The sequence below is a fragment of the Phaenicophaeus curvirostris genome, chromosome 1 (genome assembly GCF_032191515.1).
Source record: "Phaenicophaeus curvirostris isolate KB17595 chromosome 1, BPBGC_Pcur_1.0, whole genome shotgun sequence".
Taxonomy (NCBI): Eukaryota; Metazoa; Chordata; class Aves; order Cuculiformes; family Cuculidae; genus Phaenicophaeus; species Phaenicophaeus curvirostris.
In genome coordinates, this window is record NC_091392.1 from 57,859,361 (window position 1) to 57,873,608 (window position 14,248).

General features: G+C 39.5%; 1 protein-coding gene across 2 annotated transcripts in view; it reads right to left on the reverse strand.

Annotated features, from left to right (window-relative positions):
• Positions 1 to 2,705: 2,705 nt before the first annotated feature.
• Positions 2,706 to 14,248, reverse strand: part of PTN (pleiotrophin) — a 77,260-nt gene continuing 65,717 nt past the window's right edge. For both annotated transcript variants that reach the window (XM_069858703.1, XM_069858713.1), the window contains exon 5: positions 2,706 to 5,826. In XM_069858703.1, coding sequence (XP_069714804.1) covers positions 5,774 to 5,826 — 53 coding nt within the window. In that variant the 3' untranslated portion in view covers positions 2,706 to 5,773. The remainder of the gene's footprint in view (positions 5,827 to 14,248) is intronic.

Below are 14,248 nucleotides of genomic sequence, written 5' to 3' on the forward strand. Positions count from 1 at the left end.
TTTTCTAGCTTTACACTATAGAATTTAAGGTATAAAGCTTTTGTACAGTCTTTAACTTTGAAAGACCTTCTGAAATGAGAATACCTGGGAGTTTCTGTTATATCCCAGCAGTAAATTCATATATTGGGCACATGCTTTCAGTTTTGTTGTAGGTTTTATTTGTTACTGAGGGTTTTCTTAAGAAATGAATAAGAACTGTAGATACAATACTGACTAGTACCTACTGACTTTTTAGCCAGCTGGGACCGTAAGACACTCCACATTTAAATTGCAAACTACAGAAAGGGCAAAAGGATTGCACAGTCCTATCAATAAGATAATGACAGTTGAATATAGGTGAATTCCTATGTTTTCCTTGAAATGCCTCATTTCTACTCAGGTCAGAGTGATGAGGTCACAAAGCGGACTGCCATTTTGAAGGGAAGCAGAAAGGGAACATTAGGAAAATAGGCAGACTTCAGCATCATTGAGTTTGGTCCAAAAGCCCACAAAGTTTTCTGCTGCTATGAACAAGACTAACTAGACCTTCTCCAAATGCACACATGCATGGATGGAAGAGGCTCTCTTCATGCTCTTCTTTGCTCAGGCAAGTCTTCCACTATCCCTGAAGCTCTATGCACTATGTCTCTTCCCTTTAATTTGATGGTAACAGAGGACAGAGAGAGAAAGGATGCAGCTTCTTGCCACTGTTTATCTAGGTAAGGAGTTTTCTATTTCAGGACAGACATTCTTTCATCATTATCTCTACTCTTCCATCAAATGTGATGCATTTCTGTCCCTTAGGATGTCTTGCCCAGGTTGAGCTATGACAAAGGTTTTACCAGCAAGACACCCTCCCAATGAATCAAGGGATTCTCTTTGCTCGTTCTCATATTTCCTTGATCATTGTAATCTTCTGATTAACAAGTTGCTACTGTGTCTTTTAATCTTAGAAGAACCCAATGAACCCTACCCGATGGTAGGTGCTTGCTGGGGCTGTTTCGCAACAATCCAGCAAGAAACAGAGAGTACAAGCTCAAGCATGAGGAAGGATCAACAATATTCACAGAAGTCTGGCTGAGAGGTAGATTGCCTTAGCAGAATTGACAGGAAACCTACAAATACTATCAAAATTAGGGATGAATGGCAGAAGGCAGACAACAGGTATAATCTGTCCCCACAAAGAAGAGAACAGTCTAAAGTTCACAGAAGACGCTGTCCCAGAGATTTTAAAAAGATTAAATATGAGATATCTACCCCTATTAACATACTGCTTCCCCTTCCTCTAAGAGTTTGGGAGATGCAAAATGGCATACCTCACCAATATTTTGCTTTAGAAAAGTAGCAGGTATACATTACTAATGTTGTTAACTGAGGGAAAGTCAGGTTGTTTTTGTTCCACCCTCATCATTAACATTAGACTAAAGAAACTCAGAAAAAGTTCATTAGGTTTTTAGGGAATTCATTAAACAAATGGGAATGTTACACAATTTTTATCTTCAGATGCTCTCTGCTTGCCGCTCAGGTAGTTTCAGGGGGTTCATAGGCCTATTTCCATAAACAGTCTCCATAAATATTCACTTCCCCTCAGTTCACCTAAGGCTCCATTGTTTTCCTTGAATTGTCAATTGTCACTTGCCAAGCACTGAAGGACATACACCAAAGTTAAAGAAATACACTATGTTTTAACCTATCAACAGCAACATAACTAAGCTAGAAAAGACAGACATACTATTGTCTCCTTTTGACCTCCTGTTGGATATGTTCTTTTGAAGTTGGACTGGGATTTTACTTCTCTGTAACATTCTGCATTTGATTAATTTTCATTAAGGCACAAATCAAGCAAAGCATAAAAACAAATGTGCCAGCCAGTAATCCTGTCTTCTTTACTCAAGGAGCATGCAAAAATAGTTTGTATAAAATGCACTGAGTTCATATCTGTCTCTTCTTAACAAAGTCTCCAACACTGTCTGTTGATATGTTTTACAATTATTATTCTTTCATTTCTTGTAACTTTTCTCCTTTGAAAAACAGCACAGTCCAGAATGTCATTATGGAATTACAAGATGAGAATCAGTACTTTACAACTTTGTGTCTACCTCCAAAGCAAATATTTTCCCTTCCTGAAGCCTTGCCCTGTAATTTAGCTGCACTTATGTTCTGTTAAATACACCAGGCTAACAAGCCATGATTCTCTTTCAATATGAGCCCTTCTTGTCAGGAGACATGTCAAAGCCAGAAAATACCCCAATCATCAAATATTGTTTTGAAACAAGACATACACAGGCCTAATTACTTAGAAGCACTGCTCAGCCTACTTAGAGGAAGGGAAAGGAGCTATACCCAAATTCCTCTAATCACAGAATCACAGAATAACCAGGTTGGAAGAGACCCACCGGATCATTGAGTCCAACCTTTCCTATCAAACACTAAACCATATCCCTCAGCACCTCGTCCACCCGTGCCTTAAACACTTTAGCTAGAATTCAGAGTCTGGATGCAGATTCATCCTTAGCTGATATTCAGCAACTCACCCCTCTCTTTTCTAAGAGATTTGAGTGCTCAGAAAAGTCTGCCATTTGGGGAATTTCTCTTCTCTCCCCATACCATAATACAGCTGTAGCAAATGAAGATGGAAACCACTTCTCAAGAGGGACATATGTGAAACAAGCTTCAGGCAGCTAAACTATCTAAGCAACACATCTATGCTAAGTCATTTCCCACTGTAACAGGATAGCACCAAAAGGGTAAACCACATATTGCATCTGAAGTAGCCACACCCACAGCACTCAGACAAGCCTGCCCTCCCAAACAAAGGTGAGTAGAAGACTAGAAAGCAAATAAGGAGACATTTCAGAACAACGCAAGTGGAAACTAAGCAAGATAGGGTAGGAAGAGGTTTTGTTCAAATATTTGCCTCTTCCTTTCTTGATAATGCCACTAGCGAGGCAACTGCTCCTGTTAGTTACTAGGTACCTCCTTTCAGAGCTGACCTGACTGACCTCTTCCATTCAATCTTCCTCTGTGTTCTGCCATGAATTACTTTTATCATCTCCTTCATAGTCAGAGTTTCCACAGAATATTTTCTGCTGGTTTCTTGGAAATTTACTTAATTGTTTCTAAACTATGACGATACAACTCCAGTAACTGTCAACAATAAGATGCCAATAAAGATCGAAACATACATGGCTAAGTAGCACAGAGGAAGTGTTCTCCTACATCATACCCTTTGCTACAGGGACTGTTGTGCTTTCTTCTAGTCCTAACATGGCATTGTTTTGTTTATTTCTTTGTTTTCTGTAAACTCTCTCCATAGAGGCCCTACACCACCATAGCAGCTTGACTAGCCTCCTTAAAAAACTATTAGGAATGTCCCTTTAACAAGCCAAATGGGCAGTTAATCAGAAGGGCTATAAGGCATTAGAGAATTCACATGGAAATTTATTTTCTTCTTACACACATAAGTGGAAATCCGAAGTCACATCTAAGTTTGCTAAAGGATAGTGGTCTCAGCATCATTCCCAACTCCTGCCAGCTCCCTATGAAACATGGACTAGATTAACCAGTGTAAGACAATGGTGCAACAGTGCTTGCACTCAAAGCTGAACCACTTCAAGTGAACTGATGCAGCATTTAGACAGACAAACCTTTGGTGAGTGAAAAATCTTCCTTCTCCCTTTGCTTTCAACCACACCTATCAATCCATTAGTTTAAGTCTGAGGCACAAGCACAGGTAGACTTGATTAGGTCATGGACAAACCAAATAGCACCCAGAACCACCTAAATATGAGCCTTCATGATTTTGGATTTGGTCATTGCACATCCACCACATGCTGGGGACATTTTTACCACTGGCTCAGGTATATCTAACAGCATAACAAGGACATCAACACAAACTGCAAAACACCCCCAAGGAGTCTGGGAAATAATTGTGTGGCTAGTCTACCTTGAGCTACATGCAGGCTTGGCTAGCTGGCTTCAAAAGGGCTTGGGAACGTCTACAGAAGGACTTGTCTCATTGTGAGTTCAGATTAGCCATACCCTCCGTGTGAAAAAAAGAGGGCAAGCTCTGCAATTGTTATAAATTTTTTTGCATAGAAAAGGGGGGTGATGTTAGTCTGGAAAAAGACTCTCTGCTTGTCTACAAGCTAATACCAAGACAGCAATGCGATTTACTCAGATGAACACACCATGCTGCAGCTTCACTGATGTCACGGGGTACCCACAGGAGTACAAGGGAGACTATTCCTCTTGACCAGCAGGCAAGCCTGCAGCCTATTCAAATGGCAAAGCTTATTTCTTGCTGTTGAATTTTAAGATCTAGAATTTAAAAGCAATGATTTTGAAATTAATTTGGGCACTGAAATCCCTTATGTCTCCTCTAAAAAGTCTGGTCTGCTAGTTGTTTACTTTGTTAAACGACATTTATCTGGGGACAGACCAGCCCTTTGTCAGAGTTTTTTTCTACTTAGTGACTTTTCTCAGGACTTATCATTTAAAATAGGTAAAATAGAACAAACTGAAAACCAGCTGGTTATGAATTTTCTTTTCTGTTCCTTTGCAGGCCATTTAAAAAAAATAACAAAAACAGAGAACTACTGTCATGTTGACTGAGCTTTTCCAAGGGCTTTTTGCTTATATAAAAATGGGAGAAAGCAAAAGGGACTTGCTTTGCATTTCCCTTCTGCTTTACTAACAGAGAAACAAAAATTAATTTCATTCCTACTGGTTTCATATCCCACAAATTGTCCCTGTTTTGGTAAAAAATATGAACTGTCTCAGGCAGTTTCCAAACAGATTTCTTCTGTTACTTCCCACAAGACACATTATTTTTCAACCAGCTATTATTAAAATCATCAGGAAAGTTCTGACTGATACCAAAGAGACTTGGGTCAGGCAGAATCCCAACAATTTCAACCAGATTTTTGTGAAAAGGATATTCTCCCTTTTGGCAAAATAAAAAAATAAAAGAAAGCAATTTTCAGCATTTATAGGTAAATCAGAGGACAATACCATCCACCAGTGTTGACATGCTAAAAAATGGAACACTTTGCTATCATTCCACTTGGAAAAAATCATTGCTAGAAAATTGTGAAAAATTAGGACTCTATGTCCAGCTGTTGAAAGATTTCAGAAATTTTACTGCCAACATCCAATATGGCCTAGGATAGGAGTGCACATTGGGATGTTGGGAGTTTACATCATTTTACCTGGTGATGGCAGCATTTTGGAATGAACATGCACCAGATGCTCTGGTGAACGTTTGTAAATACTCAACAAAATGCCCCCATCCTTTCCTTACAAATAATTTCATATAGTTATCTAGATGTAATAAGAGCATAAGAAACAAGTCCTTTTTTTTCAGAGTTAAGGTCCCAATCTTAAATATAATTGCATTCAGCCAGACTCCTATGTTCACCACTGGCTTCAGCGGAGCTCCATACAGGTTCAGGTTCTGCTTGCATGGAGTAATTACCAGATTGAGACCTATGGCAAGACTTGAGAAAAAATATTTTTAAAACTTCTACATTGTTCAATATACAATAGACATAATTTTCTAAATGAGATTGGAGTCCTTTATTACAAGCTTCTAAAAATTGTTGTTAGGGTTATACATTAAAAATACTAAAGTAATACAAAAAAGGATTTATTTTTTTTCTGTGTTTCCTTTTTTTCCTTCTATTGTACCATTAAGCTATAAATAATTTTAGGATAAAATGCCTAGGTATAAATGAAATTGTTAACTGATCGTGTTTGCTGATGTCCCTTTCTCACATTGCCCAAGTTGTCTCCATTAATCCAGCATCTTCTCTTGTTTCTTGCCTTCCTTTTTCTTCTTCTTGGATTCTGTCAAGATAACGATAACCATAAAAAATTAGCATCTAGCAGTCACTGCAATAAATTTCATTGAAACACCTTAAAGTTTCCCTTGTTTTCTCTATGTACATAAGAACTAATTTTGTTTCCTCATTCTGAACAAGGAAAGGGAAAACAGAAGGAAAAGAAGAAAAAAAAAAGGAGTAGTAAGGCTCTAGAGAAGATGGAAAGGAGGGGGCGCATGTCCAGTTCAGAACCCTTCCTATCTGAACAGCTAACCCTGTTTGGCATGCAAAGCATTGTCTCAGGAACTTGTTTCAAAACCAAGAAAACAGCAGGCAGCTCCTGGAGAAACCGGGTCATGGCTCAGTAGAGAGCTGGAAGAAAACTTTGCACACACTACCCACACATACCCTTCCCTTGCTTCCTTTCTGTTTCATTGTTAGTCTTTGGCTTTCTCTGAATATGAGAGCAACTCCAGAGTGTGGTGAGAAAGCTCACTTGATTCTTCAGATTCTCTATTGCCAACCCTTCCCCTTTTTTTCTGCGACAAACACCTACGTATATTTGAGAGGCAACTGAAGTTTGGCCTGGAGTCACCACAGCACTGTCTGTTCAGCCAGCTGGTACCAACAGGACAGAAAAGAGTCTAGGGAGCATCTGCTTCTCTGATTAATTTGGGGTAAAAAAAAAAAAAGGAAGGATGTGAAGGTACAAGTGAAAGTTTATATATTACACTACCATCTGTGGTAATTTTCACTGTGCTATAGGGTGGTGTGGTGTTCTAAAGGAAATTCACAAAAGGACCCAAGAAATTAATGTGAATTAAGAGGATTAGGTACTCTTGTATCATGTGTCACCTTGTAATGGAGGAAATAACAGCTTTCAATAGGAACATGAGTAAATCCTTGTGGGAACCACCATGAAACATAGCACAACAGGTAATACAGAGAGATAGAAACCCAGTTTCTGTGAAGCATCTTTCCTGGAGCCATAACAGCAAGCAAGTAGACCCATGCTTGCCTTAACCAAGATTTCACTTTCCTCCTTTGAATCTTGTCTGTGTTTCTTCCTTTTCAAAAAACATCCTCCTCCCCCAAAAACCCAAATAAACAAATCAATAAAACCATCTTAGGTTAAACAGCAGATATCACTGTGAATGAGGAGACAAACACTTGGCACTTAAGGTGATAGTCTTCTTTGCGAATATGATTCTCTCTGACCATTTTGTATAACATAGACAGTCAAGCAATAATCAGCTCTGGTAAAACCAGCTTACTCGCATTAAAGCCAAAAGAATGCCACTGACAACTTTCAGCTATGGATAGGGCCATAGTACCTTCAGCAGAAGGCAGAATTAGGTTATCATATCTCTTTGATGGCTGTTTTTCCTTTGTGTTAGTGTTTCAAAATAAACATTTTTTTCTTCATCTTTTTCAACAAGACAAATATTATTTTCAGTAATCCTTTAGTCAAGGCAAAATAAAATACCTATTTTGTGTTTAGGTTTTTTTTATGTGTGTGTGTGTGTGCATATCCACACTCTAGAGATATTCACTGAATCTAGCAATATGCTACAACCTGTCATTCCAAAATGTCATTTTTCATTAAGTTAATATCTAATTTGCTTTCAGCTAAGGTTTTTTTTCCCTTCCTACCCTTTTACCCACATCCTCCACTTGCTCTAATTTTCCCTCTGTACCAATGACACTGTAATTCTGTATTGATTGCACTCTCTCTCACACTCTCTCTTCCTCCCCAACACCACTTTCCCTGAAAGAAACTACAGCTTTTTATCAATCAGACCGACATCTGAATCTGTAAAATCTATTTAGACAAACAGAAAGCCATTCTTTAGAGTTCAGCTAAATTTACTAAAAGCAAAGGAGACATATAAATGTGGGCTGACCACTAAAAGGACTCTGCTGAAGAGTATGTGCAGTTCATGGTAGGGATCAAGTCACTTACCACCAGGAGAAGGGTTTTGGTCTGGAGTCATAGAATCATAGAATCATTAGGTTAGAAAGGACCTTAGAGATCATTGACTCCAACCGTACCTGTCTACTACTAAATCATATCCCCAAGCACCTCACCTACCAGCCTCTTAAACACCACTATGGATAGTGACTTAAGCACCTCCCTGGGCAGCCTGTTCCAGTGCTTGATAACCCTTTCTGTGAAGAAATTTTTCCTAATGTCCAATCTAAACTTTCCCTGATGCAGCTTGAGGCCATTCCCTCTTGTCCTATCACCTATCACTTGGGAGAAGAGACCAACACCCACCTCTCTGCAACCTCCTTTTAGGTAGTTGCAGAGAGCGATAAGGTATCCCCTCAGCCTCCTCTTCTCCAGGCTAAACAACCCCAGTTCCCTCAGCTGCTCCTTGTAAGACTTGTTTTCCAGCCCCTTCATCAGTTTTGTCACTCCTGTGAAGTGATTGCATCAGGTCCCCATCCTCAAAGACTATCTGCCTTGAACTTGACTTGAGGTACCAGACAACCCACTGTTTATTCATCTGAACTTGGCCCCTTTGCATCTATATTTGTGTCTATATATGTCTTTGCTCAGTGCTCCCTGTTTTCTACCTTGTGAAAATCTGCATATCACCCAAACTGCCAAACTTGTCTGCCTACAAAGACAAGTCATTCTGCATCATGCATCAGCAGAGTAAAACTCGCCTGTGTTGGATGTAATTCTTCTCACATTAAAGGTACTCACATCAGAACCACAGCTTAATCCTTCTGACAGGTAAGCTGTATTGATGCAAAGCACATTTGCTCCATTAAATGACATGCACCTGCACAGTTGTGACAATATAAAACAAGAAAAAAAGAAAACTGCTCAAGCATTTCCCAGTTCTTAGGGTCTTTTAAAAATCCTACCACAGATACTAATATTCAAGCAGTGACCTACAAAAACGTTGCTGCTCATACTCCCATGCACAAGTTTGTTCACAGCTGTCCTCCACCTGTTTTGATGATAGTCAGGCTACAGGCTATATTATACCCATGGCTAACAAATTATAAAGTTGCTCTAATATGTACTTTATTCATGTTTCCTCATTTCTCAGACCTACTCTTTGCATCTGTGCCATCCAGGCTTTTATTGTCCTCATCTCTGTTAACCCTATACTACTCATTCAACTTTTATGACATGCTATCTAGTCAGTTCATAAAGTCACACTGTGATCCAAGTCACCCTGATGATTTGGTCTTCTAGCACTTTCCTTCACAGGGTAGCCAGGTTTGATTGAAAGGGCCAGTGCACCAACAGTGCCAACACTGACACGATACTCAAAAACTAGTTGAGAGTATGATGTGAGTTACCTGAAATCTCAGCAGTCCCATGACCCAGCACCAGTTGTTGGCATGTATTAGTTAAGTGAGGTAAAGTTTCCCTAGACACACTGTCAACAATAATCCCATTCAATCCCAACAAAAATTGTATTTCGTACATGAAAACTATCAAAATTCAATTCAGCTTAGCACAGACTGGATGCAAGACCTTTGGTTTAGCAATTTCCTACCAGATGTCTTCATGTGGTCCCAGCCTGCCATCAGAAATCATAGTAACCTGTCAAGCAGTGCCCACTGAAACAACCTTTATGATGGGGAAGCCACTACACTGCTCCCCAGCTGCAAAGCAGCTTGATCTCATCAACATACAGCGTTGAGCCAGAAGCAAGCAAGAAAAGCAACACAGTGAACAAGGATTGCCTTGAGAAGAACACTGCCATGTGCAAGCACTATGGATCACCTCACCTGTCTGATTAATGTGGTATTTGCAAAGGCAGAGCCACAGATCTGTTCATCAGCTGTGCATCCGCTACCGGGAATATGTTTGCTGCAGAAAAGTGCTACCAATAATGTCAAAAGCCACTATGATGAGATGACCCAACCACATGAAATACAGGTTCGCACTAGCCCACACAAGCCCACACAAAATCTTAATCTGAATCTACTCACTGCACCATTTGCTTTAAAGCTAAGTGGTCCAGTCTTTGCAGTGCTAAGCCAGACAACAGTTGGAAGTATCTTTTTGAGCTACCTGTAGTGGAGTTCAGGATCTGGAGAGGAAGGAGCAAAGCAAAAAGCAGGATGAGAACACAGGATTTCAGAAGAGCAGCCTTTGGCCAGTTGAGGGATCTGCTCAGCAGGACTAAGCACCTAACTGCAAAAGAATTATCCTACAGACCATGTTTGGCTCACAGGCCATGAATTAGAACATCTCAACGTAAAATTTTATGAGAGGTATGTAAATAATTTGATATTTACAGTTAAACACATTAATTTTAATACATTAAATGCCTTATCAAAAAAGTATTTCTCCTATGGATATCCACAGCAGGATCAGCAATGAGGTATGGGTAGATGCTATTGCTTACTCTTTAAACCCCACCAAAGCCTGTGAGCAGGCTGCACAGTAGAGGGAACAGATGAGAGTAGCTGTTTGTCTGCTGCTCCAGGTGCATTGTGCATTAGTGCCTCAGCCAAACTATCCTTCCACCTCCAGTGTGGCTCAGCACATAGCCACACTAAGGAAAGCAGCAGCAGGAGCTATACTGTTTCCACTCTGGACTGAGCTTCCTTCACCTCAAAGAAATACTTTGCTTTACCATCTCCGTGCATCCTTGTAGCAAAACAAAAGCAATGGAAGAGCAAGCTATATATGCTCCAGAATATTAATGAGGATGATAAAACAGTCCTGAATTTTTTGTGTCTGTTTTACAGCATACGCTTTCCATTTTCCCTCTTATTAACCTCAGTGACAGGCTGCCTAGCAGTGCTCTTACTCAGACCGAGGCCAGGATCTTGAACCAGGGCACACATAAAGAGCAAATTCAGACTACCTGGCTGTCCCTGCAGAGCACAGCAACCAAGCACTGCATAACCATCTCGCTCCCCTGCCTGGAACCCAGAGCACTTCCAGCACAATAAAAAATACCCACGTAGCATTATACAAACACCCCTGCAAGAACAAACTGTGCCAATGCACACACACTGGATTAGCTAATCATTCATCACCTAAATAACCCTATGAATAGTTGTATGCCTAAGAATTATTCATAGGATTGAAAACTGTGTGGTCATGGATTAGCACTGGACCCACTTCTATGGGTTCATGATGACCGGTAACAAAAATTCCAGTGTCTTATAAAGTAAACAGATTAATTTGATATGCAGAACTTTACGCAATCTGGAATGGCAGCAGCTCTCTTTAAATAGTCATCATTATTCTGGAGACTCTTTCTTGCTGTGCAAGCCGCAAAGGAAAGCAATTATGTCAAACAGGAGCCACATACCATTTGAAGCCATTCTTAATGTAGAAGGCACAAAAGGGAGGTAATTACATTTTAATGGAAGCCAAGCTTTATAAGCCAAGATTTGCAGGTATTTATTTTCGTTTGTTGAGAAGAAGGTAACGATTCACTCATGGCATTGCTGAACTCCTATATATAAAAATCAAACAATATAAATCATTCAAAATAGCAAAAGCTGTGCTGATGGAAGGTTAGAGCTAAGAATTTCAGCATCAGGTGTTCAGGATGCAGTTTTCCCAGGAACTAGCACTCAGTCGTACTGAGTATAGAGAAAGGCAGGTTACCTGAAGAGCTCTCTGAAGGGCAAATTTTCCAAAGGATCTGGATGCAATGGTGGTAGCCATTGGGTGCAGGGAACTTCTGAATTTTAGGCATGAAATGCCAACCCATGTGGGAGGGAGCAGACTTGACTTTAACGCAGCCAGGGATTTTATCTCATGGTGAAAAAAATCTCACCCTGAAGGGCTTCAGACTGCTCTTTAGGAAAATAAATTGTACCATCTTGTGATTTTCACGACTATAGAAAGAAATCCCTTAATTTCTTAAATACCCTTTAAATATGGTATTTATTCTGTTCTAGAGAAAGAGAACCTTTTGTGGCTATTTAACTCCTTTCCTCCTCTTTTCCTGCCTTATATAAAGCTATGTATTCCAAATAAGTTTAAGAAAGAAAAACTATATTATGATAGGGGTTTTCTTCCAAAATGAATTGTTCTGAAAAGCCACTCTTAACAACACACATTTCTACTGGATGGAAATAAAAGCAATAGCCTACTAGCTAGACAGCAGTAGAAGGGAAGTGTCTAATGAATCAATTACTTTGATGTGACTTTTACTTCGTTAACATATTACAATTGATCATATCCCCTATACTTTAAGTCTGTACTGTTTAATATCTTTCTCTGGTTGTCTGTTTTTCTCAATTTCTCCACTCTTCCAGTCACTCTTCTTCAACAGGTTTTGTTCTGCTTCTCACTTTGCTAAATTTCCATTTCAGGTACACTTGGATTTGTTCCCAGCTGAACACACGATGGACCCAATTCAAACCTAAAGGGTGGAGCTGCATCATATAAGCCAAGAAGGCAAGCTGCACTGTGCGTTATAAATGGGAGCAGCAAGATTTACGCCTGTGATAAACACTAACACATCTGACAAAGAAATGGACCAAAGAACCACTCATAGAAAAAGTTTCATTCCTTTTTCTTTCACATTGGAATTACAGGAAGAAACAAATGCAGGGAAAAAATAATCCAATTTCCACAAAGCTCTGAAATTATCTTAGACAGTCAGAAGCTGTTGCTTGAACCTGATGTTTGGATGTAAGACTTAAAAAATGTACACTTTAACATCCTTACGTAAAACTTGTCAAGAATTACAGGAAGGGTTTTCCTAAGTAGTAATTTGTTGAAAACAAGGATTTTTCATCAGAAAGGTTTAATTTTGGTGATTTCCTTTACTAAAAAACGTAGGAGAAAACTTTCAAATCAAGTTTCTCTAAATAGAGCTACATACATTTTCTGGTTTTGCTGGATGGCCTAATTGCCTAAAGACAAAGATCAGGAAAGTTGTTTTTTTTTCTTTAAGTCTGGGTCACATGTAACTATGATATTAGAGCCTTAAGAGAAAGTATTCAGAAGATTGCAATGGATAAACTTCTTAAGAGAAGCCTGGTTTGCAATTGGAGACTGCTGAAGGGGTCTGGTTCCTCATTTTGCTCTTCTGTTTGCTGCTGCTTATCTGCCTCTGGTACATTTGTCCTGCTGCTTCTGTAGGGTATGGATTCACTATTGTTCTTTGTCACATTCTACACTTCGCATAAGAGGGACCCAGCCTCAGCTGGTTCCTCAGCCCTCTATCTATGCTGTACACAAGGTCCCTCTTAATGTCAGTGAGACAGGTGAAGGCACAGAGTGATACATTCAGAGTTCACCCTCTGCATCCACATGTCTGCAAGAGAATGCTGGAAACAGAAGTATTAATAATCCATTTAGGGTTGGTCATATACCCGTACAGCAAAAAGATCACACATTGAAGCATTTAATATGTCAAACCGAGATCTATATTATATAGAAATATATCTATTATATAGAAACTGTTATTTAGCAGAAAGTTATTTGTGATTTACTGTGAATAGAGCCCCTATGTTAGTAAATTGAGAATACCAGGCACATGCATTTCTCAGTTATGCCATCTGCATCTGCCCTAGACAGAATCTATTCTGAGGGCAAGGTAGAGGGCTTGGCTTTGATCAGTGCTCAACACTCTGAAAACTTGCCTGCAAAACTTTCACTGTGAGCAGAGATAAAAGAAACGATAAAGAGATGATGATGTGGAAAATAAGATGGAGGGATAAAGAAGGAGGGAAAAAGAAAGCTTGAAAGGAAAGGAAGTGAAGAAGTAGAAAAGGAAAGGAAAGGACAGAAAGGAAGGAACAGGGCTTTCTCTCTGTTTCACTGCTGGGAACAGTAATGAGTGTAAACATTTGCTGATGGCATATCTTTTATCACAGCAAGTCCCACAGCTTCAGGCATTTTCATGGCTCAAGGGCACTGACTGATGCCAAGGAGGCTGGGCTGCTCTTGCAAGCCAGGAAAGTGAGACAATGAGCCTGTAACAGAATTGGCACACACAAGGCTACTTAAACTTTCACTCACAAAGGTCTGTATTAAACCCTTAAAGAAACTCCTGCAGGCAAAGAGGGTTAAACAAGAACTAGTTTTTCATATTTTGGAGCAGCATAGGAAAAAAAAAAATCAGAAATACAAACCAGGAGGTAAGCAAACATGGAGGTCTAGGTTTCCCATGATACTTGCCAACCTTTGTCTTTTCAAAAAGCTAGTGTAAAGCTGAAGAAGATTTAAAAACTGAAAAAAATATATTTCTCTTTCGCCCCCTCTTACAAGCATTTTCTGCTCCCTGAAATCAGACTTGTGAAAAACAGACTGATATTATGTTATGATATGACAATGCATTCAAATTATTTATCCAAACAGTACAATTTTTCAAAGGTACAAAAGCAGTCTCAAGGGAGACTACAGTGCAAAGCCTTCAAGAAATATAAGGAAATGAAAGCAGAGAAAATACCATTAAAAGATATCCAAATTTTATTAGTTATGGCCTGCACTGGCAGCT